Raw genomic sequence first — 27,828 nt, forward strand, 5'->3', positions numbered from 1 at the left:
ATGTAACCAATTGGTTTTTTAACGTCTCAGTTCAAATAACCACAAATGTGAAATATGAGTATACATTGAGAATAAAATATGAATTGGATGAATCCTGTTCTGATTTAAACAAGCTTTGGAAAATATAAAAGCCGTAACCTTAAAAACGCATGCAGCTGCTTTACAATAAGAGCCCTGCAGCTGCTTCACAGCAAACCCCCTGAAGCTGCTTCAAACATAAACCTTGAGTTAATCAACAGCAGTCTCATGGTAAAAGTCTAACAGCTGCTTTACAGTAAAAGTATTACAGCTGCTTTACAATACAAGTCCAAAAGCTGCTTCGCAGTAAAGAACTACAGCCGCTTCACAGTTAAACTAATACAGCTGTGTAATAATAAAAGTCCAACAGCTGCTTCACAGTAAAACACTAAAGCTGCTTCACCATAAAATTACTACAGCGGCTTCACAATAGAACTCCTACAGTTGCTTCACAGTAAAAGGTCAGTTGTTTCTTTACAGTTAAGACCATCCAGCTGCTTCACAGTAAAAGGTCAGTTGTTGATAGTAAAACTTCTTGCAGCTGCTTCACAGTAAAAGCCCTGCCGCCATTGACAATAAAAGCCCTGCAGTTGCTATATAGTAAAGTACTACAATTGTTTCACAGTGAAACTCCTCTTCGGGGTTGTTCTCCAGTAACGGTTCTCTGGCTGTCTCACAGTAAAAGCCCTCTAGTTGCTTCATAGTGAAAGCCTGAAGGCTTGACTTACGGCAGCTTTCACTGTGTGGTTGTCGGTACACCACAAACGGTGACATGTTTGAGTTAGAATAATATGCTTAATTCTGATAAAGGCAAATTAAATGTTAGAGTGGTAGTTTTGTTTAAATGTGTTTTCAATACATTTTGACAGTGTTAGCCTCTCCTGCGTGAGCTGGCTATTTGTATTCATAGTGCGTTTTACTGGCGATTCTTTAGATTGAAGGAAATTAATTAATTCCACTCCAGGAGTGTGTCAACTGTTCTTTCCCGTCCTACCTTGGCTGGTCAAGGGGTTGTAGCCGATGATGGAGATGCCGAGGCTCTGGCCGTCGTTCTTGGTTATAGGAACCTCGTGGATCTCATATCCCTCCAGGTTGGGCTGAAACAAACGGAGAGTCCATTTATTATTGGCCGCGCCGTCTCCAAAGCTCGAAGGACACAAAGCACCGAAACAAAGAGAAAACAAACTCTTTCCTCTTTTTGTGCGTTGTTGAAAGTTGTTCTCTTAAATTATTCTACAACTACAAACTCGTAGTCTGAAATCATAACTCTATGATGGTTATTGGACTGCTTACCGTTTTGCTGGGCCAGCATTGGGGTGGTATGGCCGGGGGACGAGCGGGTAAAGAGTAGACAGGGGCCGAGTCAGGAGGTGGTGGGGGAGGCGGGCCTGTTGACCTTTGACCCCGGGGATCCCTGGCGATCAGCAATGTCACTTGGCTTCCACACCCTTGCAGAACCTTGACGACCTGGTCGCTGGTGAGGCCGCTGGTGGGCGTTTCCCCAATGCGAAGGATATGGTCACCTGTGCGAAGACGCCCGTCCTGATTGGAAGAGAGGAGGAGGAGCATGAGAGCCAAAACATTGGAGAACACTTGAACATCATCAGAAAGTAATAATACAACAATAAGTGTCCAGTGGCCTTTATTTGCAACTGCAGAGATAAAAAGGCCGTTATTTCAAACAGGCTTGCATTAACGGCAGTTATGTGCATCTTATCATTGAAATATTTGCAACTATTTGTGAATTTACAGCCATTAAAAAAGGTGCAAGACCCGAGATTGGGAGCATTTTGTTATCGTCTCTTCAACACCTCTCAACATGTCAATGTCGAGCCGGCAGCTCATAGCCAACGATGCTTACGGTGCAAACTTTTCCGAAAGTGGTGATATAGCTAACAGTGTTTATTTGGGAAGCGGAGGTAGATAACTACGCTCCAAAGTTACAGCTTTACATCGATAACAGTTGTTTGCTGCTTTATTAATGTTCAGAATGTTAAATGCAGCTCCTTTAAAATCGATTAAGATGCTTCTGTAGTTTTTTTTCTTCATGTTTTTCTCGTCATCCTTCACATTTTACAACAAACGTATCTGTCAGCTACAGGCCAAACAAGACTGCTGCTGTGGGGAAGTCAGAAGGAGCGCAATGATGAAAGCAAAATGCAGACGGGAAGAGGAAGTTAAATGGCAAAGGGAGATGAGGCAGAAGAGATACAAGATGAAATAAGGCTCAAAAGGCTCACTCTGACATGTTAAAGTTGTGTTGAGAAGCTGTATGTTCAACATGTCATGGAACTTCCCTTCCATTTCTTTGCATAAAAATGAATCTTGTCCAATTAATCAAATTGATCTCATTAATCCACTTGCAAGGCGATAAGGCCTCCCTCAGTGCTGCTGCCTGTTCTGATGCACTGCTCGTCCTTTCACTGTTATTTATGCAGAATGCGTCCACTGAGCTTTAAGTTCTGCTTCAACAGCACAGGTTTACTCTATCCGCCGCTCAACTAAGGCAGCTGCTTGTTTCAGTCAAAGTCAATCAAAGAATCATGTATCGTAGAAGTCATTCTCCTTTCTGCCGTCTGTGCTACCTATTTTGCGAGCGTACTGGGGCAGCATCCCGGGCTTAGCACCGCCAAGGACAATTGGGATTGGTTTTAAAAAGGAGCAAGTGTAAGATTGCGCCAGAAATGTTGTTTAAAACTAACTTATGTATTGTGTTGCAGTGATGACAGCTGAATTTAGCGTGCTAACCAGCTCGCCCCACGGCCCGGCCCTGTCTCGTAAAACCACCGACTGGGCCTCCGTCTGCCACGGGTCAACGGCTCTCCTCCCGGCATGGGGAGGACGAGGCAAAGGTGCCAGTTGTTCTCCCGTTTCTGCCACTTTGGATTGAATCCAAATGTCAATAAACAAGCTATCAAAGCGAGTGCGGGCCGTAAAGACCAATTGTATTTTAATAATGCCCTGCTGAGGTTTGGGTGTGTTGTTCATAAGATCATTATATAAAACTCATCTGCTGAACGTACCTTGTCCGCCACGCTGTCTGGGATGAGCGTCCTGACCACCACTCCGGTCGTCCTCCCTCCCACGATGCCGAAGCCCAAACCAGATCCATCGTTCACCAGCTCGATTTCCTCCATGTGACCCCACTGGTCCTTCAGCATTAAGGTGGAAGACATTCATTAATGGGTTTGACAGGTGGTTGGCTGATTTGTGATCAGAAAAGTTATTCTTAAAACACCTCAACCATTTCTTAAAACAATTAGAAGTTAATTCATATGTAGATTTCCTTAAAGAGGAAATCTGACTGACCTCTTTGACTTTACTTCTTGTAGATTTTGTGATAAATTTGTGTTTATTCATCCAGTTTTCTACTCAAGTGTGTCATGTGACTTGGGTTTTGTCTTTTGGAATGTACAAACTTTAGAGTTCAATAAAAGTACACAATACAAAATGTCCCACCCACAAAATACTGTCATTTGTTCTTTGAATAGTGTTTTGTTTTTATAGAACTCAACATGAGACAGAAGTCTGAACTTCAAGATCAGAGGGACATTGAAAACCTCTCATGGATTGTTTAAAAAGAAATCTGCAGCTGTTGGCAAAAGTTTTTAAAATGCAAGATGTTTACATTAAAAACAACTAAAAATCAAAGGAAATGAGCTGCAGTCCAGCAATTAAAGAACATTTTATTTCAGTTACCGCTGAAGGAGGAACGATCTGATGCAGTTGTCTCTTCGAGCAGATCAATGCAACGATCATTTACATCATCATCCTTGAGTCATCATGAATGAACGTAAACTTTAAAGGCTATATGTCTTGAGGTGGAAAGTGGCTCAGCGATTTCCTCCTCTCTGATAGCTGCTGATCAATGGCAGGTGTGTGTGTGTGTGTGGGGGGGGTCTCTTATTACAGCTCTCATCTGATAGAGGAGGGCTTCCTCTGTCTAATGACACAAACCTCCTTCCTCAGCTCATCCCGGACGCTGGCAGGTCGGATCGCTCTGAATGTGTTGAATGTAGCTCCTTTCACAGGAGACGAACTGTTACCGCAGGGACTTTATTAAGGTTACGGTGCTAGATTTCTTCTGGTTTTGGCATTAAACGACATTTGTGACGCCAATTGTTTCCTTTTTCTTTTCTACCAATACTCGGGTGTAATAAGTGTCTGTTAGTTTGACCGATGGCTGCTTAGGCTGAGTTTGCCGTGTAGGCTGCTAGCTTCCTGTCTGTAAAAAATAATTAACACAAATAGAGTACAGAAAGTCTCAGGACCAGTTTGCGGCCATGTTTCATCTGGACATAGACTGGTGAATAGAATATATAAAAGTCCTACATATATATATACCGGAGTGAAAACATGCTGAATGATACAAGGCCTTGTGACCCAACGTCCTAAAGTTAGTTCTGAGGTTAACAAAGTGTAAAAAAAAAAGCGGCGGTCCACCCATTTCATGAATAGAATTCATTCAGAGTTTACTATTAATGTTCAGCCTGTGACAACCGACTGAGAATGTTTTCTGTGCATGACTGGCAGAGATAGAGAACTCTACAACAAGAAGTCTGCTTTATAAACTGGAGTCCCGGAGTTTGACAAATATGCCAGGGCGGGTTCGACCCATACTGGGGAAACTAGATAGCTTGCTCTCCACTGCACAGATTTTAACTAAATATTTATTTTGCTTTATTCATCTTTCCCCAAATTCTTAAATCCCTGCTGTACTCTTATGAATGCTTGCTAGCTGATGAGTAATGTTGCTCCACTCCAATGAGGATTCCCGTAACAGACAATGAAGTCAAACTTCAAGTATCTTCTCAGAAACATAAAGGGGACATTGGGAGTCCTGTCTGCATCTTTACTCTGATACATCTAATAAACGTACAATGCCAAAAATCTTTATAAAATCTTGGCGTCGGTGATATTGATTAATAAAATTCCTAATCTAATTCACTTGTTCTTTGGTCAGATAGTTCTGAGTTTAAAGTTGGACAAAGTTTCGATGCGGTTGCTTGCGTTTGGCTGTTGATCCCTCAAAGATAAAATAACCTTCGCAACAAGGTAAATATATTCCTCTGCTTTCAGTAATAAGCAGAGATGCATGCTGGCAGATTCTTCAGCAAGCTGTTTGTTTTCATGTGATTGACAGGAGGCTGGTCATGTGACCACGATGACCGAGAGGAGCTGGCAGTAAAGTTCATGAACTTTCTCCAGTTGTTCTTGAGTTCATTTCCTCTCAGTCAAGGCTGTTTTAAAAGGTCCCTTCAGGTTTCTTTAATTGCACAATCTGTTATCTTTTATCTCTGTTCTTTCTGCTTTTTGTCATTTTTAGGAGAGCAATAAATAAAATGCAAAAAAAAAAGTGCATTAGCCCATACTGTCCTAATCGATGGCGGGAAAATATCCACCGAATAGCCTAAAGCTGTAATATCATCTCCGACTGGTTGATTTATACTCGTCTTTACGAGCGACAAGTCTCCTTTCAGCATCCAAAACCACTCCAGCGGGAAGAGGGTTGGACATCAGAGGATGCGATGGCGGGTCAGAGCCGCCTGAATCTGCCTGGTAGAGGAGTCTTGGCTTTGGTGGAGACGGATAGTTAGCCGGGCCAGAAGAACAGCAATAAAGTCCCAGCCAGAGTTGTGTTTTTTATGCCCACGGCTCCATTAAATGTGACCTCGCTGGAGACGGGACATGAATAAAACAAAAGCAGGAGGAATCGGAGGCCTGGTATGCAGGACCTGGCTCTGCTCCAATGAGGAGGAGGAGGAGGGTAGCAAACAAGAGGGGCAGTGTAATTCTGTGTGATAATGACCCGACAATAGAGCGGGGCAGAATCATTACGGCTGAGGCCGCCCCTTGATCTCCGGCTCACATTAACAGTCCAGACCTGCTCCGGTTTGTCACCACATCGTTTGGTTTTTAGAGTGGAAGTCTTTTCTTCTGGTTGTCGAAATGTCAAAGCCCTCAAACGTGTGCATGTCCTGTCTTGCATTCGGTCCTCGTCCAGTAACAGCTCATCGATAGTGTCGGGGATTCTTCCATCTGCTCCGTTCTCATTTTATCTTTATTTCCCATTTAAAGGCTCAGGGTTATTTCTCTAAAGGCAATTCTGTCATTATTGGCTCTGCAATTAAAATAAACTGTAATACTCAAATATATTTTGGAAGAGAACTGTTTTTGTTTCGTGAGAATGACTAGGAATTTGGCAAGGACATTAAGCCGTTACTTTTTTAGGAAAGAGTTTATGACTTAATAAACAGTATCGAGCTGCATCGTGTTCTCATGCTGCAGCTCAGTCACAGTTTCAATTTCCAGTGGGAAAGTTTCAGAAGCAGCAACCCTTTCAATACCTTTGTATTTTACAAACAGGTTTGCGGGTTATTGAAATGGTAACATACACATTAATATGACAACCTCTTGTGGCCTCTTAACTTTCTGCGAACAGTTGTGAAACTATTTATGAGCCACGATGAATTTATATAAAATCGCTCCGTTGTTCGACAATAGAAGCAGAACAATTAATAAATATACAATTATATGGTGAATTCTGCTGCACTAAAACAACAGAGAGCAAACACATATTACAAATCAACTTTAGCATGCTTATTTTAAGGTTCATCCTTCGATTTAATTTTCTTATGTTTATGCACTTTAATGTGCTTAAAAAAAACATTACTTTTCTCAGAAATATCTGTATTCACCATTATTCTGAAATGCTCTGTTTTAGTCTCGATAAATCCCACTTCTAAAAAAAAAAGAAAATAAAGAAAGGCCCAGTCTGCTGTGATTGGCTTGCGAGAACAAATATACGAGTTCAAGAGGGCCACCTCCGGTTCTGCAGCGTGAAGTCGATGCTGGAGTTGTACTTGAGTTGTATAATTGTAATATTACTACATTTACTTTAGTTAAATAAATCGGTCTACATTTGTTGGCACATCTTCCATTAAAATTATTATTAATACAAAATGTAGTCGTGTCATTTTGTCTCTTTATCAAGAACCTGTGGGCTGTGGGCTTATTATTATTATTATTATATGCGGATGATGTAGTTTTATTTGTTGAACAGGAAAAAGATCTGCAGATTACATTGTTGTGGAGTGATGCTGGAAGTGGAGGCAGGAAGGGAACTTTACCTGTCGCAGATTATATTTGCCAATCGTGGGCGAGAAGGCAGAAAGACCGAGGGCTAATATAACCGATGCGTTCTTTTAATTGTATGCACTGTTTGACCAATGCTGCTGCATCTTTGGTGTCTGGGCACATTGTTTTCATGACACTTAAAATAAAGGAATCAATGGAAACTAGAATCTTCTCAGCTCCACAGACCACAGTTTGGGAAACTCTGGTTTAATTATAAAACAAATAAAACGCCGCGCTCACACATGTGAAGTCGTCCCAGCTCAGACTCGGGTGATTGCAGTTCTACATCCTCATACATCCTCATCTCTGAGCCTCCTCTGCGCTCCCTCTTTCCCGCCTCGCACGCCAGTCATTGACTCGTCCGTCATGTCGACATTCATTGATCGCACCCCCTCGCAGACTTAAATACACATTGTCAGGGGCAATGCAGCACTAACTTGATTTCCTATAGGCTTTAAAAGGTCATAGAAATCATCCGAGTCAATGTCAGCGGACTTACGGCTCGTCAAAAACAGGACGGTCTCACTCTGATTTGGAGGTGTGGCCTAAAAGCGACCTCCACTTATGATTGATGCGCCTTCATTTTGAGTGACAGCCAAGCAGCTGGGTGATGTCTGTGCGTGTGTGTAACCTGCTTTTCCCTTCTAGTTTATGATCAGACCTTAAACAATAAATAAATAAAAATCACATAAAGCTCAACAGTGAACCGATGTGCAAACTCAGGTTTCAGTTTTCCGTCAGAAGAGAAAAGCTGACACGTGGTTTTGTCGCGTAAGATGCAGAGTGACGATCATTTAAACTGTCTGGCAGGATGTTCACAGTCTCCAACGCTTAATTAATTTTCACGTTGAAATGGATGCTAAAGATTTGGGAATTACTTTATTTCACAATCTAAGCATGTTTTACTTTTTCTCTCAAACAACCAACAGTTAAACTTTAGTGTCAGAAGTGTGGCTCCCATCTGGAATTATACACTGCATCTCATTTTCCAGTTTCAAGAATGTGCTGCTTGCACAGTTGAGTGAGCAAACTGCATCTGTCCTGACAAACGTACAGATTATTGATCGGAGACAAACACATTTACTCTGTTTGCACCAACTTTAAACCACATAAACAGAACCTACATACTTTGTCTTAGTAACAGATTTAGAGACTTCGGTACAGTGTCTCAAATTATGGGTCATGGTTCTACATGGGGTCATTTGATAAAAAAAGATAAGGTCCTGGAAAATGTGTAAATATTTCTATGTTTATTTTCGAAGTTTTGAGAAATATACTATTTTTGTTCTATTCTTTTTAAAAGCAAAATTGAAGGATATCACGATGTGGTTAAACTAGATTAGCGTAAAGACTTGAATCATCTACCAACATGGAATAATGTAATGTACCTCAGTACATTTACTCAAGTACTAGAGGTGCAACGGATCATAAAACTCAGATTAGTCACCGATCAAAACAGCACTAAATAAATAAATGGAGCAAACCTAACGGTTACAGATCCCGGCTCAAGTTCTTTTTGCCAGTGAGACTATTTTGTTGTTTGGTTATCGCAGCTGATCTACAAGACTCCAGGCTATTTTTTTTTGCCAACATCCCCAAAACAATTTCAACCACTCAGTAAGTCTGTAAAGCATGAGACATTCAAAATGTTATCTTTGTTTTAGTAGTATCTTTCTTTATAAAAACACACAATTCAAATGATAAGGAAATAAGATTGTATTTTTTATTTTATTAAAAGCATTCTTGCCATTCGTTCTATTGATGCATTATAACCCGATTAGAGCTGGTGTTAGGAAGTTAAACAGCTCATAATTCATCTCTAATATCTGTTTAAGCTGCTGTGAAAACATATCTTTTAAACAACTGGAGTTATTCAAATTTCTCATCAAAACTACATTTTACGAGATTCTATTTGAACACATCACGTTAACGTTAAAGTTTACCTTTGCTCAATACTCATTTTCACTGAACAGAGCCTCAACGCATCATAATGTCACTGAACATACTTAGCATATTTCACTGAATAATGAGCTGTGATGAGTAGAGCTAAACTGTGTGGTTAATCTGCAGTCCACACTCATCCGTTACCATAAATCTATATATTTATCTTCATATATATCACAGGTAAATATTGTACTTTTCAATCCACTGTATTTATCTGGCAGGTTTAGTTACTTTACAGATCTCATTTTCTCATCCCCTTCCTGTCCACGTAAAGCTCCAGATGTGTTGGGGTTGCATGTTTGTGATGAATTGAATGACAAAGTGTTCCTTGGGTCGATTAAAATCCTCCTACTTACGTAAACTCTCCGACCAGCTATAAATGCATCACAAGCTGAACACAGGGTTCCCAGCCTGAGCTCATTAAGAGTTTCAGAAATATGCAGAGATTCTGCACAAGGAGTGATTTTACTTTTACTACCTTCAGTACATTTAGCTGCTGTTACTTTTACTTGGGTACGGTTTGGAAGAGAGGATCTGAATACTTCTCCAACACAACTAACAGGAAGTGTCTCTTTTCATCTGTACGCTAACATAAATGTGGTTTGTAATCTCCGGGGTAATTATTGAGCTTTAGACTTGTATAAAACTTTTTTTTTTAATCAGTTAACCAAATCATTGTGTAAAAATTGTCCCGAGTAACCATGAAACCTTTTTTTTTCGGAAAGAAATCAATACAATTGCATTTACATTTGTTTATTGAGGTGACAATGTGTCTCTTAGGGTGTATTCCAGACTTACCGTGCCGACGGGTGACGACGACGCGTCGATGGGGCGGTCCCGGGCCACCACCAGCTCCACCGTCTCCCCTGGCTGCTGCAGGAGGGTCAACGCCTGCCGCTGGCTGATCCCCGGCTCCAGAGGAACCCCGTTTATCACCAGGACCTGGTCCCTCTCCTGGAGACGCCCGTCCCTGCAGCCAAGACACGCGGCACGTCAGCCAGTACTTCAATGACACAACACCGTTAACGTCCATTAAACAGAACACAAACAAAATAATACAAACATAATAACTCTCAAGTTATAGCTAACCGGTAAGTGAAATAGGTTTCTGTAAACATTTGAGGCGAAAGGCTCGAGTCATGTTTGGCCAACTCTGACCGGAGTTTACTGGAGTTTCCTTCAGGGCCGGTGGAATCTTGCAAATGCCATCAAGAGCTCAAAGAGGTGGTAGAGAAAACTCATTATCTGTCTCATGTACTTCTGTCGGGGTAGATTGACGGTTTTTAAAAAAAAGAAGAAAGTTACGACCTGTGCCTAAGACCCCTCGTTGTAATATTACAACGTCACTTTTATCTCTCTAAAAAACACATTTGCAAAAACGTTTTTGGGGGAAAGACCATATTTACATCGTCAATGGGTCCTATTGTCTTGCCTTGCAATGCCATTGGATTGTAAATGTGTATATAGGTGTGGCCATAAGGCCATGAACTCACTCTCCTTGTATCATTCAACTGGTTATATCAACATTGAAGTAAGTAAATTCCATGAAATTTTTTTTTTGGTGATTGTTAGAATATGTAGTTCATGTAAATACTAAGTTATTGTGGAATTAATGCATCACATTAGATTTTCAGCTTGTTATGTCATTGTTGTAATTTTACAACGTTGGGTGAAAATGGTAGCTAAAATAGCAAAATACCTTGCACACAACATGGAGACATTCCACTTCTCGGATGTTCAGATACAAGATAAATATAATGTATTTGATGATTCACACTTTACAAAAGGGTTATTTGTTATAATTTGAAGTTTAGACCATATTTGAATAATTCTAAATGGGTTAGGGTAACCCAAACCCTATGTTATTTCTATGTTCGCAGTGAGATATAGTCAACTGTTTTTTTTATCTGGACTTTGTTGGTTTGCCCAAATATCTCCTTGTTACACAAGCCAGATAATGTGTGTAGAATGCTTTGGAGGATGGTTGTTCAGGGACAAGTGTAAATGTTTTGCAATGTGGGAGTTGCATGTATTTTGCATTGGTCAGGGAGAGGGTAAATGTTTTGGAATGTGGGGGTTTCATTTATAATGCATTGTTCAGGGAGAGGTGTAAATGTTCTGGAATGTGGGGGTTGCATTTATAATGCATTGTTCAGGGAGAGGTGTAAATATTCTGGAATATGGGGATGTAAGAGTTCTGGGGGGGTTGTATTTTCCTTTTGTAAATGTAAGTAGAGAGCACATTAGGCTAGCCAGACAGTATTGTGTGCCATCAGTGGAGTGTATTGCCTGAATATGATTAATTTGCATTGGAATTAGTTATACTTGAACATTCTCTAACTATTGTTTCCATTTCAGAATGCCACCAGCAAGGAGAGCAAATGCTGAAATTCTGCTACCAACTAGGCCCAACGTTGCAATATTACGTTTCCCTAAAAACTTACAAAAACATTTTTTTTAAATGAATCCTTCATTATCTGCATCAGAAGACTCTTACAACATCATCTGACTTCAAAAAAAAAAGATTTAGATATTATTTCTATGCTTGGGTCTTACAGGGTTAAGTATTTATTGCTGAATAGACAAATGCGTCTAAAATGAAAGACTGCATTACCCAACATTCGACAGACCAGAAGGAGGTTACATTGAATCAAGTTCATGTCCCTCCAACCAAACCGGCCTTGAGGGAGAGCGTGTTGGTGCCGTTCTATATATTCGTGACAATAGTTTGTATTAGAGCTGGCTGTAAATTCAGGCCAAAATCATTGGAACTTTGTTATTTTAAATTACAGAGGCTGGAAGAGAGAAAACCACGCTTTGGAAGACGTGACGATTTGTAATAAATGGAATAAATCATTGAAAAAAACAGCTTAAAGTGTGACTTAATGTCGTACCTTTGTGCGATGCCTCCAGGCTGGATGTGTTTGACAAAGACGCCCTGACTGCTGCTTCCTGCGGGATTCAGGCCGACCACGCTGAAGCCAAGGCCTCCAGACAGAGGCCGAGTCAGCTGACACAGCTCCGTGTGACGGCCCTGCGCACGCACACACACACGCACACACACATTTAATGTATTTATTTATGCTTGCAGGTGTGTTTCTGTGGCTCCACCCACCTTGGCGGCAGTAATGATCCACTTCTGCAAGACGGGGTCAGAAGAGGGCGGAGTCTGGTGAATGGATGGAGACGAGCCGTTGGTCAAGAAGGAGGAGGAAGAGGAGGAAGGGGTGGGCGTGGCCGAGCTGCTAGCTGGAGGGACGGCGCTCATGATTAGCTGACCCTTTTTGGAGAAACTGAAGTCACTGCTGGCATCAGGCGGCATGCTGCCCAGCTACAGACGGGAGGAAGAGGAACACGAAGGGGAGGAGGAAGACAGGTTTGTTACAAAGACTGTCGTAGACATCTTTGAAAAAGTTTAATAAATAAGAAAGCGGTCTGTCTTCTTTTAAAGTATTATGAAAAAGAAAATCAACTCGTCAGCACACTGGTTTCTAAATGTGCCATTTCTGAAATGCAATTTCTTGTCACTGGGATCAGCTGACCAATATCAATATATATAGTGTAGTTATGTTCACACTTTATTCATCTCACCAGCGGTTTATTCTAAATGATTGCCCACACATCTGCACTACATATGCATTTGTCTTTTTATTGTATGTAATGTTAGTGTATTTCTTACTTATTCCTGTAAAAGCTTCACATGTTCATACTACTATATATAGATATATATATATCTTAGACTACCCCTTTATTGTTTAGTCTACATTATTCATGAATTTTACAAAATACTTTTTATTTCATATATCACCATGTCTGTATAGATGCTCAACTGCAGTTTCTTCTTGTCTCTGTAGCTGAACTAAGAAAAGAAGATGGAGCTTCAGCAAGGAATCAGCTTCGACGCTTATTAACAAAAAGAAAGCCATGAGGACAAATAGGGTTGGGTACCGAAATCCAGTTCCTCTACGACCGGTGCCACCCGGACCGAAACGCAACGCACATTTCGGTGCTTCCTTTCGGTGCCTGAGCCGATTGAAATTGAAAAAAGCTATTATTTTGAACTTTTCTGGTGACTCCGCCCTGTCAGCAGGTCACAGCCTATCATTTAACTTTGACAGCGGAGCCATGCGCGGTGTTAGACTGCGTGAGCACTGCGGCGCACATCAGCGGTCAGGTTGGGCGCGACGGGGAGACCGTCACCGGTCCCCCTGAACACATGGAGACCGATGATGACAAGAGCAGCCGTAACTCAGATTAATACCGTAACGTTGATTGCAAGTCTTGCATTCATAATAGTAGGCCAACAAATAATAAATTAGCCATTTTAACCATGTTTAAGCTAGCTGGTAGATCGCGCTACGAGCGCAACAGTGATATCCGTGTTATGGTTAGTGCGACATGTGAACGGCTATTAGAGTGAATATGGCCGAAGAAGTTTTTAATGTCGTCATTGTCAATTGTCGTTTTGTGCTTTCTTTTTTAAAGTATCGGTTCAGGCACCGGTATCGTTTTAAAAGTACCGGTTTAGCACCGGTATCGTGAAAAACACAAACGATACCCATCCCTAAGGACAAAGAGGGAAACAGGATGTCAGTGTGCACATGATCAGGTGTCCACATACTTATGGCCTCAAGTGATTGAGGAGGATCACCGAGGACAAAAATGTAGAGACTAAAGAGTGGGACTGGAGATCTTTATCCACTAACTACAAGAACAAAGAGTCCGCCGTGGCGTCGTGGAGATGGAGACAGCAGAGTGAGCTGGACAGAAGGGAAAGAGATGTTGCCTATGCAAGGACGTTGTCGACAGAAAAAAAGAAAGACATTGAGTTTTTAAAAAAATGAAGCGGTGAGGCCGGGGGGGTAAGTGGGGAGGAGAGAGGAGAAAAAGAAAAATCAATAGATTCCTCTGCAGGCTCCCTCTCTCTGAACAGGTAATGTATTAATGACCTTTACACTCACATTGTGGAAACTTATCAGTCTGCGGCTTATTTAGGCCGGGCTGACGGAGCAGGATCCCGAGCCATTTCATCAATACCCGCCTCGACAAGGCCGTTACTCAAACCGAGACACGAGATATTAAAGCCTGATAGATCCGCAGAGAGCCGGGAGGGAGGGAGAGAAAATAAATAAAGAAGGCGAGGGAGAGAGAGGTCCCCTGCTTCATATACCCTCCACCAGCTTCCACCCCGGCACTTTCATAGACTCAGCTCTGACCTTCGCAGCACTTAGAATATGAAGCCCAGCGTTGGTTATTGCCATTATCTTAATTTGGACTGCAGATTGTTTATTGTAAAGCCTCCACGTCAGTACAAGCTGGAGCTGAATACAGATAGGGAGGCAGAGGGGGATTCAATGTCTCCCCCGCCCTCTCCCACTCCCTCTCCGCCCTCACCGTCAGGTCACAGTTTTTGGACAGGAGGCGGCAGTGTGCCGGCACCTGATAGGCTGTCAACACCTGGGGCGGAGTCACGCGTGTCAGATCAGAAGGGGGGGAAACGTTTGCTCACTCTGCAGAGCTGCAGCAACTTTAGACCGTCGACTCACGGCTGCTTATGAAACACATATGTACATTAAACATGTGAGCAACAGGCGTTTAACTGAACTGTAGTTATATGAGAGCTTTATTTGACAGTTACTTTGCAGATGAAGGTTTTAGAAACCTAATAACAATCATATAAACATACAGGGAATTTAACCACCTGGCAGTATTACAAAATAATAATAATAAATGACTGTAGCTCTACTGCTGCCGGCTACCATATATACATGCTGTGTGTTTCAATGCATCAATAGTAATAGCAATCCAGCAGGCCGAGATTTAATAATGCAACAACTATAGTTCTGTAAATTACCTTTATTTTTAAACCCGTTATATTTTGCTCATAAAATGGATTTACGATTACGAAAGTCAAGTTTTAAATAAAGGTACTTTATTTTGAAATGGTGGTACTGATACTTTTTCTAAAAGGTAAAAGGTCTGAATACTTCTTCCGTACCGGTGTGGCTTTTGATGGAAAGATGCTTTGTTTGATGAAAAAACATCCAGCAGACACTTTTTTTAAAAGGACAGTTCACCACAAAATAAAAAAATACAGGTATTTTCTGTACTAATTTCTTTATTATTTTCAACCATAGTTCCTACATAAAACTGTTCACACCAAGGTCTGTGGACTATCTAGAGTAACCGGGTCGTTAGCTTTGAGCGCCTATAGTCCCATTATGTTGGAGACATGTTGACGGAGGATACCACCAGAACTATCTAGATTGATCAATGTTACTAGAGGATTTTGTAATGAACTATACTTTCATAAGAAAAGCACTGAGGTTTTTGTAATTTAGTATCTGAGGAATTTCAGAAAGTATTAATAAGGATAAGACATAAAGAAATAAATAAAAGTTTCTCTTGTCTCTGACAGGTCAGAATGTTTGTAATTTCAAATCTGAGCCGTCTGAAAAAGGTGACATTGAGTGTTTCCAGAACCTGGACTGGATTCTGATTTTTGGGGATTCTGTCTGATCTGTGGGACCAGCGTAATCTCAGCGAGGGTGCGTTCATGTGGCCCCTGGTTGTCTGAGCTGCCTGTTGCCTCTTGGGGGCCCCCCCTCACCTGGTTCCGGAGCTGTTTGATGGAGTGCTGCAGGGTCAGGATGTGGCTAAACAACGGACTCTGCAGGGTCTCCCTCAGGTTTCCCACTGTCTCACTGTGGGTCCACTCCTCCCGCTGGGCCAGTTTGGCCTGCAGACGCTCCAGAGCTCCCAGCACCTGCTGGCGCTCCGCCGAGGACACTGCAGACGAAACGCAGAGCATGCTCATCACACAGAAGCACTGAGGCAAAGAGACTCGCTATGTTGGACAGGAGAGAGGGTTTACCTGTTGGGACATTTTCAAACATCGCCCCTCACTCTGCGACCGTCGTTCTGGATCAATCTGCACAGAGGAGGACAGACAAAGATACCCATTATTTCCCTTTCATTTGGAAACACTAAACACACTTAAGCAACAAAAAATACATTTGTTTTTCTATATTTATTTTGGTTTAAAAGTCTAACAGGAAAGGCTGAAATTGAAAAATCTGCAGGAAGTGCTGCTGTGCATCAGCGCCGCATCAAACCTGGAACACCAAAAGCAGAACGACTGGAATTCATTACTGCTTTCCGAAAACATTGTTGTTGGTAAACACCGAAGTGGGGAGCGTGGAACTCTAAATATTAAATGGAGTTTACGTCACATTGAAACACGAGCAGATCAAAAAAGTATTTACGAGACTATATTTTCACCAGAAACTGCTCTACATCTAACCTCACTAACTCCACTTCATGTCTCTGACCACTTCTTCATCTCTTACTCACTCTCTGGAACTGACATCCCGCCCACATCAACACTCTGTACCTGTCCGTCGCGATATTCGCTCCCTGTGTGAAGTACAAGTGCACTTGCACTCCCTACTTGTACTTCAGGATCTAAATACTACTTCCACCACTTTGCTGTCGCTTACATCCCTGTTACTTTACCACGAACTTGTTATATGATTTACATGAGAACATGGCAGTGAGTTGAACGAGCACAAGATCCGACTTCCGACACCGGAGTGGCTGTCCGTGAAGCAGCCTCCTCTGTGCTGCGTTCAGGTGTGTGTGCGCGTGCGCCTCAATAGGTATCGCAGGTTAAAATAAGCCTCGTTATCAGACTGTTAGCTCGGCGTTTACTCAACACGGCTTGTTTACACAAGTCAGAGCTAAACGCGCTTTAAAAAAAAATATCAGGTGGGAAAAACACACACAGACACCATCCCCCCAAACCCCTTGCGTCCAATAACAAAGGCAGACGAAGAAAAACGAAACTGCAGGTTTACGTGACGCCGTGAAATCTGGTATCACACCTGTAGACCCTCACCTGAGAAAACCAGGAAGCGAAACTCAAACAGCTCAAGAGGGGATGAAACCATATGTGGAAACTATATTAATAAATGCAAAGATATATAGCGGTTATCCACTCGTGTTCATGTTGTGCGTAACCTGACATCTTTTACCGTAAATCTCTTTATCAGCAGGTTCAACTCGCAGCAGGTGCATCAAACTTTTCCACAAACAAACCGAATGGGGGGAAACAATAAACTATTAAACCAGTAGCTTATAACACCAAGTATTAAGTCAGCGACCACACCACCGTGACTCAGCACGTCTCCGAGCGGTAGCCGAACAAAACAGGACGACAGCTTTCTCCTCCGTCAGCGAGTAAACTTAAAGACAGCGACGCAGCTAATGCTAACCGTCAGTTAGCACGCGGAGTTAGCTTTTTAATTAGCGTGTAAAAACACACGTCACGTCATATTCTGCACGGATAAACACTCGGGACATAAAGCCGCCGGTGAACGGCGGATTCATAGAGAATGGACAACGTTTACAGGTAGGGTTTAAACTGGGGTGAAGAACTCACATGAACTGGATCCAGTTTGGCACCAGTGTCGCTTTAATGCCGCGTTCGCGTGTAGTCGGACCGATAAGTGACTCTTTTGGAACAACAATGTAACTGTTTACTCGAGTACTTGAGTACATGTTTTGGGATAATTGTACTTCATTTGAGTATTTCAATTGTATTGTTCTTTATACTTTTACTCCGCTCCATCTCAAAAGGAAATAGTGTTCTTTATTTCCACTTAATTTGACTTTGATTTATTTTACATTTTAGGTTAAAAACGCATGATATGTATCTTATATGATGCAGTACTACTAATCCATCGTATAATATATAAAGTATCGAAAGTGGCTTCACATTGAAGAGCTATACATTGAAATACTCTTAAATATAATATTTAGTAAAAAAACTGAATATAAAATAATATTAAAGTGGAACCATTCTGCAGAATACTTTTACTTTTGATAGTCTACTTTAAGAATGTTGTGCTAATAATACTAATGTACGTTTACTTAAATGATATTTGATTCAATATGTTTACTTGTAATGGAGTATTTTTAGACTATAGTATTTCGACATTAAGTTAAGTAGAATATATGCGATGTTTTGTATATTTTGGTACAATTCATGCAATATATGTTCTGTATTGTTTGTGCATATACTACAGCTGCTATACACGCACTAGTGTTGTTGTTCAATGAAGTTGTTTGAAACCTAGCGGCTCTTGTGGTGCATTCAAGCCCTTTGTAAATTAACAAATCACCGTTACTTGGTACACAAACAAACACAACATCATGTGTGGTGAAGTTATGATGTTCCTTGTTCCAGAAAGTAACTCACAGATAGATTATATTTAGGATAGAATACTTTAGAATACAATAATTCAAATAATATATAATGGTATATCAGTATGTTTAATATACATATATATTTATATATATATATATCCTAAGTTAATTAATAAATTAAGTAATACATACAACATACATGGCAAAAGCAATGTTTTTTTAGACATATAAACAAGATCATATAAATAATAGTATTCAGAAGAGGATCTTAAAATGTGCTTTGTCGTTTATACAATATTGTACACTAGTTCAATTCAGTTTATTTTGTACAGCCAAGAATCACAAATTACAAATCTGCCTTAGAGGGCTTTACAATCTGTGCATATGCGACATCCCTAGCTGTCCCAGGACCTCACATCGGATCAGGAAGAGATACAACTTTCTGAATTGCCATTATTTAAATAGTTGTGAATGCACCACGGTGTCACGTGACAGAAGTCAGACATGGCGTCCTCCCGAAGACGGCTTGTGTGTTTACGCTCCGGCATTTGGAGCTTGTTACTTTACTGCGTTTATTCTCATATAAAGCTTGTTCTGTCGGAGGAGGTGGACAGCTGCGACAATCTCAGTCTCGGACAATATCCTTTAACTGCTGTGTGGTTACGTAACTCTGAAGATGCATCGTCCCGTCGCGGTCGCTGACGTTAGCTGCAGCTAGCTTAGCCATGTTGATAACATTCAGATTAGCTAGCTATTTCAGCAGTTAAACCTTACACACGTGAATAGTAGTACTGCTATATGCACAATACTGTTGCTGTTTTATGTTATTCACTTTTCATAATGAAAAAAAAACTCGTTAGTTACCAGTTATGACGTAGAACTAACTCCATAACAACTCTTCACAGTGAGTTAACGTATACGACTAATTGCCCCTCACCTAACTAGCTGCCGGGTAGAACAACACATCGATTAAAACGTTAAAAAGTAATGTATTATATAGACGGGCACGTATTGAAGCCGTCTTTAATTATTTTGCATGTCACGTCCCTGTTGTGGTTCTGTCGCGTCGATGACGAAGGCGAAGACTTCGTCGGCACCTGTTTTGGGTCTCCTTCACTCTCACCTCAGGTATCTCTGCAACGACCCTAAGATTGACGAAGCCACCCAGGAGCCGAAAAACTGCAGGGACACAACAGCCTGGGGTGAGCGAGTCACGTTACGTGACGTCTTTGTGACCGATTCCGCCGTGGTCGCGGATCTCACATCACTCGGAAGTATTCTTTGTGTTGGTCCAATGCAGCATTTCAGTGACCTTTAGCCTACGTTGGAAATCTGACTGGAACATTTTTAATAGGCAAAGTGAGTTGAACAACCTTCGGTTTGGTCAATTAATTTCATCTAGCTTTTACAATGTTGCTTTACCATCATACAATTCAGTTTATTTTGTATAGCCCATTATCACAAATTACAAATTTGCCTCAGAGGGCTTTACAATCTGTTCACATACGGCATCCATGTCCCAGGACCTCACATCGGATCAGGAAAAGCTCCCAAGAAATAGGAAAAACCCTTTCACAGGGAAAAAAGGGAAGAAACCTTCAGGAGAGCAACAGAGAAGGATCCCTGTCCCTGGATGGACAGATGCTATAGATGTCATGTGTACAGAAGGAATCATTACAGAGTAACAACACACTCAATGAATATAACAGAGTGTATGCATAGTTGGTAGGAGGCATGGACTACGATCCAGACCTCCGTGATCCATCAGGCATATGGCGGTAGAGAGGAGGAGTGGGCGGAGCATCAGCAGGGCCATGGCATCAGACCAGGTCCAATGGACCCTATGAGATGTGAAGTCACAAGGATTCCGGAGAGGAAGCAGAGTTAGTAATGTGCAATGAAAAGATGTAAATTCATCCATAAGTAGAGAGAAAAGAGGAGATAGGTGCTCAGTGCATCCTAAAACATCCCCCAGCAGCCTATAAGCCTATAGCAGCATATCTAGGGGCTGGACCAGGTGAACCTGATTCAGCCCTAACTATAAGCTCTGTCAAAGAGGAATGTTCATATACTTCTACTTCCTGTTTATATTTCTATCTAAATACATATCTTTTTTGTTATTCTCATTCATCTTGCAAACCATTGTTTACATTAAACCCATTATTTTAACTTCTGCAGATTCTCATTTTTATACATTTTTTTTCATCTTTTTCAAATTTACTGAGCTTTGCTGGAATCGGTGTCTGATATCTTCATGAGCCAATGAATAATTCTTTGTAATTGTTGTGCATATGAAGAAAGGAAAACATTATTATGACCAGATACACACATGGCGATATGAAGAGACGTGAGTTAAATAGGATACAAGATGAACATGAACTAAAACTAAACTAGGCTATCGACTAAACGTGTGTGTGTGTGTTTGTTTACAGTGGAGTGCCTTCCAGCTCCGAACATCAGCTGTCGGCTCTCCAACGGGATGGAGTTCAGGTTCAGCGGGGAGGAGGTGGGCTTCAACAAAACCATCCCTTGCAGGAACGTGTGAGTGCACACACACACACACACACACACACACACCAGCACCAGCACTTTCCTGTGGAGAGAATACAGTGTCGGCTGCAGGGTTGAATTTAAGGTTTACATTTTGTTTGTAACTTCATTGTGCTGCATTTCAACAAATGCAATTAAAGTTATGCTCATTATGATAATTTTGATTGAGTAATTTAATTGTAATATTCATTATTGAAAATGGTCTAATTGTATATTTTCCTCCAAGGAGTGGTTATTCATACAAAGTAGCTGTGGCTTTGTCTCTGTTCCTGGGCTGGCTGGGGGCAGACCGCTTCTATCTGGGATACCCTGCTCTAGGTATATTCACACACACACACACACACACACACACACACACACACATCGTCATTACTCAGCACCAACTGAACTCCGTTCACCTTCATTGTATCAGCATCAGCAAGTTTTTTGCCAAGTGGGTTTTTACATATTTTAGTCTCATGACAATAAACATAGTAAGAAAAAAAAACTACTTTTAGACATTTCCACTAAAAAATATGAAACATATATAATTGACGGTGCAGGTAGAAATCGGAGAGACAGACGGACCTGACAGATACTTGCGGGAGGAGAGAAACTAGCGTTCCATGTAATTTGAGTTCAATCGCTCCACTTCAAGTCAAACCCGCCTGTGAAATTACCCACTGAGAACTCAAGTTGCATCAAAACTTGTCACACTTCAGACTTTGTAGCAAGAAGTCTTTTTTTTCTTCATTTCAATACGTTTGAGTTTTCGAGAAGCCATCTAGTGGACGTTAGAGGATCTGCAGCTGAACGCCCTCCAGCTGCAGGGTCCTGCTTTTAAACCTTCTCCTCCTTTTGTTGTTGTTGTTGCCTGAATTCAATATTGAATTCAACGATACAATAACCTGGAGAATAACAAGGACGAGTTATTATCGGCATTACCGAGTCATTCTTTTAATGAGACACCTGGAGCAGGATAAAGGGCTAAAGACGGAATGCTCGTGTGTCGTGCGCGTGTGTCATGTATGTGTGTGGTGTCAGGTGTTGGATGGAGGACAGCTGCACCGACGAACACCTGGCCTGATTTGGCACAGGTCGGTCCCGGCAGAGCCGCGCGGTGCCAAGTCAGATTGATATTTTTATAAAAATGATACATAATAATTTCACAGGTGGGTTTTTACGAAAGAGCTCCATGGAGCAGACTGCTATCACTGTAGATCAGGGGTGTCAAACTCAAATACACAGTGGGCCGAAATAAAGAAATTGATACAAGTCAAGAGCCAGATGGGTTCAACGTTTATTGAAAACGTATTGAAAGAACCTTAGTCCACATATTGAACCTGGAACTAACAAGGCCTATATAGTATTGCCTAAAAAACAACATTAATTATGAAATAAAAATAATTAATAATACGTAAATAAATAAAAATAAAAGTAATTGCTTATGGCCCTATCTGCAGTTTTTGCAGTCATTTCAAGTGAAAACATTTTCTCCAGGCAAACAACAGCCACAAATAATTTACTTCAAAGAAAAATCAAATGTCTTGTAGTAGCAAGAGAAAAAAAATGCAAAAATTAAACTAAATTACAAACTGAAAATGCGTCAAAGCACCGTTTGCTGCTCTGTGATGCTCACGGCTCTGAGCCAGACACTCAGTGTCTCATCTTGGATACAAGGTCATCAATGTCTGGGGTCAGGCTCTGAGCTGAGGAAATCCTCAGGATGGAGTGAAGGTGCTCATCAGTCAGACGAGTCCTGGGTGAAGTTTTGTTTCTCTTCATCAAAGAGAACAGTTGTTCACACAGGTATGTGCTGCCACACATAGAGAGGTGTGAGCAGCCTGGGAGGCAGCTGGGGCCTTGTGTCGGGGATAAACGTGGAAACTCTGCAGCCCACAGACTCATGTTGCCTTCAGCGTGTCACTGCATTGGAGCTCCATCAGCTCCATGTGGAGGTTTGATGGTGCGTTTTCCACTTCAGCTGCAAATAGATTACTGAGCAGTTCAAACCTGCTTTGTTGGGCTTCAAAATCGGCAAATCGGCGTGTGAATGTCTTTCAAATGCCGCGCGGTGCGTTTTTACGAGCGTTTTTAGGCGCGCCTGTTTTCCCGACGAGACGCTCATATTAGCGGTAATTAACTACGAAGAGCTTTATAATTCTAAATCGAAACACGACTCCAACGCGCCGTTTTGCCCGGTGCGTTTTTGCCACAGCAGTTTTGGAGCGTTTGCGCTTTTAAAAGTCTCGTCTGGTGTGATCGTGCCCTTATGTTGTGTTCTTTCATTACAGCCACACTGTCACCGCACAGACACACAGCTTTGACATTTACATCCGCGATCACACTGAGCCTCCACTTGTCTTAAACTCCTGTTTTCAAATTCCACCTTTCGTTTAGCCATTTTTTGGGAAGAGGGATAGTTGAAAGAAGTGGTGTGTAATACAGACTGTGAGGCGCGCATTCGCGGGCCCGCGATTGACGTGCCGACACACGGACAGTGCATTGTGGGATTTGTAGTATTATGGTGGTGCGTGCGATATACCGGCGGGCCAGCTCTAATAGTAAATGGATTTTATCATGCGGGCCAAAGATAATTCATTCGCGGGCCAGATGTGGACCGCGGGCCGCGAGTTTGACACATGTACTTTAGATAATGACAACAACAGTGCTGAAGTTTGTCATCACGGGTTCATTTCGGCCTAAAAGGGTTCATCCTCTGAGGACCAGGACGTTTGAGATTTTTGGAATTCAAGAGCACACATTGTCTATTAGTTATTGATTATACTTGCCAGGCTCCATATGTTCTGAAAAACATTTGTTCATGTTTAATCTTATTATCCTTTTAACTTCAATTAAGATAGAATACACTAAGTAAACAAAACATTAGGGCTGAAACTACTTATTATTTTCACTATTGATTGACTATTTGTTTCCTTTGGTGAATCAGTTAACTGTCTGTGTTGTTTTGGTCAGACCAGTGGTCCAAACCCCCAAAACAATCAATTTGCTGTGCTTATAAAAGCAGAGAATCATTAAAACCAGAGAATGTTTTTTTCCCCGATTGTCAGAATGAATTCTCTGTTAATAGACGGATGGTTTCATTAGTTCTTTAACTCGTCGTCTCTCTTTCTCTCTCAGGACTGTTGAAGTTCTGTACCGTTGGCTTCTGTGGAATCGGCACTCTGATCGACTTCATATTGATCGCCATGCAGGTGAGTCACAAACCCAGTCGGGCACTGGTCAGATACTGGTGGACAGCCGGCCTACGGACAGACCAACAGCGTTCAGGTCGTCACATGTCGGATTATGGCTGAGGAGCTTATATTGGTGCAACTTGTAATATTGGGCTGCATCTAATAATTGTATTTCTTGCTTATTTTAACAGTTTACTGATTAACTATATGGTCTAAAAATAATAATTTCATAACAATATTATTATGAGTTAGTATGATACTTAAAGGAAGGAGGCAGAATAATAAACCAAATTATATATGATGATTTTAGAATTATTTTTACTTAATACATCAAAATGAGGTTTTTCTTCCGAACGATCCAAACTGCAACGTTAAGAGTATTTTGTCAAACTACTAAAATATACTTTCTCGTTTTTATTTATTTGCGTTTCAACATTAATTTTCTTTCAGTACCAAAATGTGTAATTGTTTGAACGTTGTGTTGGCGAAACTGTAGCTATATATATATACATGTAAAACAATATTATGCTACAATCTTTTCAAACAGGAACAGGATTGAAGAGTTCAGTCTGCAGAGCTCTGTGCTGTAGAGCTAATGGTACTGTGCGGACGTGCCTCATATTTTAAGTGCGGGGGGGGGGGGGGCTGATGAATAAACAGGAGTCGGGGGCCACCTGATTATTATTTACGTCCATCCGTCCCATGTCCCTCTAAGGGCCGCAGGATGAATGATGCTTCTGAAAGTTCCCCTAATGGACTCTGAGAGGACGGAGACAGACGGATGAAGAGAAGGGGAAACGGGAGGTGAAGGGACGAATCACTCCTTCCTGTTCAAACGTTTTTAGATAATTGAGGCCAGAGATCCATCACGAGCAGGTGCGCAGGGGGTCCAACGATGAATGGATGGATGGATGGATGAATGGATGGATGTATTAAACCTAAGTGGTCAGCCGAGTTCCATGGATCAGGGATTTTAACTAAATGTATTCTTAAACCCACCAACTAGCCTGATATATCCTAAAATAAATAATTTATTGAATCTTTTGGGGAACAAATCGTGTTTTTTATTCAATGGGGGAAACGGTTTGGAAAATTCAAAATAGTTTTGTAGACATTCAACTAAAGGTGAGCGTTGAGTTGATACAGCAGTTTGACAAAATAATCATAGCTCACAGTCCAGTTTATGGCTTCTTCCAGAGCATTGCTCCGTTGCCATGGAGATGCTTTCGTCATCGTAGCTTGACGCGCGATCGACCTTTGAGGAAGACCGACCTTTGAGGTCACGGCTCAGAAGGCTGTGAAACAGATCCCGAATAGTAAAAAAAAAAACATTCAATTTGTGTTTGTGTTGTGCTTTACATTAACAGAAGGCAGCAGACACAAACACACACACACACACACCACTGATGTTATTTTCTGCCTGTGTCTGAAGCGTCAGCTGTCTCTTGTGTCCTCCTGCAGATCGTGGGCCCCGCGGACGGATCGAACTACATCGTGGATTATTACGGCGCCCGGCTGACCCGCCTGTCCATCACCAACCAGACCTACAGGAAGCCACACCTCTCTCTGTGAACACAACGCTGTGAGTTGACAGAAGAGCCGACAAGTTTGGAATTTGAACAGAAATAAAACTTCTGCTTCTCACAAACACAGAGTTTACCTTTCATATTGGCCGGAATGTTGCATTTCATTAGAAACAGCATTGTATTTATTTTGGACAGAAAAAGGATCAAATGGTTTGCAGATTTGTAAATATCAATAACTCTCCACAAATAACAGCTAGTGGTCTAATAATTAACAGAATATTTCAATATTTCAGAAAAAAAGCCGTGTGTTAACAAATGAAGGGATTCCGTCCACAGAAAAACCCTAGAGGGCTTTTATTTTTAAACGGAAAAAGATTCTTTATATAATGAAAATTATTAATATAATGGTTTGTGTTACTGTGTTAATCAGACCAGACGAGGCTGCACTCCACACAAGAATTATGAACCACGGCCTCAAAAGTCTTTTACAGCACCCATTGGTATTCTGCACAGTAAAACATTCAGGTGACTTCACAATACAGATACGCCGTTATAGTAACTTAAGTTGACAGGCGCTTTTTATTCGTACTATTTATTTCAGAAACCTACATTTACAGGAAAATATACTTTACATATTTGTTTTTTAAGGAAGCCTTTAAGCAGAGCCGAGCTCCAGGTAGCTCCGGGTTTCAAACTGAAAAGAAAAGAAACCGTAAACTTAACCGTACAGGTAGAACAATGTCATATACTTATCATTTTACAACCATTCAGAAAGAAGAAGTTGAACTTCACAGTTCAAGGTCACGCAAATGCACACACACACACGCTCCTCTCATGGGACAGAGTGGTTAAATATCAGAGTGTGAAGTCAACACGAGGAAGGTTTCTCGGGGAATAAAGAAGTGACACAGGATGGAACAGAATCCAGTTTGTCTCTTTTGCAGCTTCACACGTGTCAAGAGGAAGTTTGTACAATTCTCAGGAGCGCCCGGAGCACATATGTGCTATGAATAAGAGATCTAATAAACTACTTTCACACCCTTTAAGCATTTGGTAAACTTAAACGCTCTTATTTAATTAATTCTGAATACAATATTAAAAAGAATCATGAATGTACACTTTTAAAAGTTTTTTTTTATTTCCAATGAATCCTGCGCGGTAGTTTGATCCTGACTTTCACATTTTTTATGATTTGATAAATAAATCAAGAAAATCCAGATTTCTCTGTTATTATGAAGATGATATGAATCTATTTATTTTTCCTTAGGTCCGTAATGTAAATACAGAGAGGACTGCACACGACAGAGGATACACTCAACTTTATCGACGGGCTGACCCCCACATTGAAGAATGAACAGTTTAAGGATCAAAGTCGATCAACCCGATGGATCAGAAGGCATTTAAAGGGCCACGCCGCATGTTTCTGGACCCTGAGCTCACACACTGTACAGCTCCACGTTTTGTCCCTTTAGGTTTCCTTTCTATCTTCACATCTGTCCAGCTGCTCAGTTTTTCTGTTTAAAAAAAAAGATGTTGTTGTATTATATTGTATTATTATTATTGTGACATTTCGCTGCTGTTCAATCCTTTAAGTTATGATGCTTTTCCACAACAACAGACTTTGTAATAAAAAGTTTCTTTTTGTGTTCGTCTACGTTTGTCTGTTTCACAATGATGTAGATAAAATGAGGATTTCATGTTGTTTTTTTAGATTTTCTTTTGTTACCTTCGCATTGAAAATGCCGGAAGGTTATGTTTTGATCGCCGTGTATTTATTTATTTATTTGTATTCGTGTTATTCGCAAAACTCAAAAAGTATTGAACCGAATCGCATGAAATTTGGTGGGATGATTGTTTATTATCCGGGGACCAGTTTATTAGATTTTGGGATCGATCGGGTCAAAGGTCATGAACAGGTCAAAATCTTTCGCAGAACTCAAAAAGTATTGAACCGAATCGCATGAAATTTGGTGGGATGATTGTTTATGATCCGGGGACCAGTTGATTAGATTTTGGGATTGATCGGGTCAAAGGTCAAAGGTCATGAACAGGTCAAATCTTCTTGAATTACATGGAATTTGGTGGGATGATTGGTTATTATCCGGGGACCATTTGATTAGATTTTGGGATCAATCGGGTCCAAGGTCAAGGTCATGGAAAGGTCTAAATCTTTTTATTACCATAGCACGATACATTTTTGTCCAATTGGCATGCAACTAATGCCAAAATGTTCATAATTCAATGCCCAATTTTGTGATATGCGAAGGTAT

General features: G+C 41.1%; 2 protein-coding genes across 7 annotated transcripts in view; one reads left to right on the plus strand and one right to left on the minus strand.

Moving 5' to 3' along the window:
• Positions 1–17,733, minus strand: part of patj (PATJ crumbs cell polarity complex component) — a 103,589-nt gene extending 85,856 nt beyond the window's left edge. For 4 of the 6 annotated variants that reach the window (XM_056413821.1, XM_056413823.1, XM_056413820.1 and 1 more), the window contains exons 1-9: positions 17,540–17,732; positions 15,974–16,030; positions 15,710–15,888; positions 12,215–12,430; positions 11,994–12,133; positions 9,898–10,069; positions 3,042–3,170; positions 1,312–1,560; positions 1,013–1,115 (exon numbers count right to left, since the gene is read on the minus strand). In XM_056413821.1, coding sequence (XP_056269796.1) covers positions 1,013–1,115; positions 1,312–1,560; positions 3,042–3,170; positions 9,898–10,069; positions 11,994–12,133; positions 12,215–12,430; positions 15,710–15,888; positions 15,974–15,995 — 1,210 coding nt within the window. In that variant the 5' untranslated portion in view covers positions 15,996–16,030; positions 17,540–17,732. Of the gene's footprint in view, positions 1–1,012; positions 1,116–1,311; positions 1,561–3,041; positions 3,171–9,897; positions 10,070–11,993; positions 12,134–12,214; positions 12,431–15,709; positions 15,889–15,973; positions 16,031–17,132; positions 17,513–17,539 lie in introns of those variants that run through there. The other 2 variants (XM_056413822.1, XM_056413819.1) reach the window with 2 other exon arrangements.
• A 1,049-nt stretch (positions 17,734–18,782) lies between these two features.
• On the plus strand, positions 18,783–27,202 carry tm2d1 (TM2 domain containing 1). Its single transcript, XM_056415319.1, has 7 exons — positions 18,783–18,944; positions 19,435–19,508; positions 20,739–20,847; positions 21,083–21,174; positions 23,977–24,050; positions 25,494–25,614; positions 26,826–27,202. Exons 1-6 carry the CDS (start codon positions 18,811–18,813, stop codon positions 25,602–25,604), a joined length of 594 nt encoding a protein of 197 aa, XP_056271294.1. The 5' UTR covers positions 18,783–18,810; the 3' UTR covers positions 25,605–25,614; positions 26,826–27,202.
• Positions 27,203–27,828: the final 626 nt, after the last annotated feature.

Source organism: Pseudoliparis swirei, chromosome 5 (assembly GCF_029220125.1).
Source record: "Pseudoliparis swirei isolate HS2019 ecotype Mariana Trench chromosome 5, NWPU_hadal_v1, whole genome shotgun sequence".
Classification (NCBI taxonomy): Eukaryota; Metazoa; Chordata; class Actinopteri; order Perciformes; family Liparidae; genus Pseudoliparis; species Pseudoliparis swirei.

Coding starts and splice junctions, on each gene's coding strand:
- tm2d1 (XM_056415319.1), top strand. CDS start 18,811: ATGGCGTCCTCCCGAAGACGGCTTGTGTGTTTACGCTCCGGCATTTGG. Junction 18,945..19,434: donor GACAATCTCAGTCTCGGACA/ATATCCTTTAAC, acceptor CTCTCACCTCAG/GTATCTCTGCAACGACCCTA. Junction 24,051..25,493: donor TCATATTGATCGCCATGCAG/GTGAGTCACAAA, acceptor GTCCTCCTGCAG/ATCGTGGGCCCCGCGGACGG.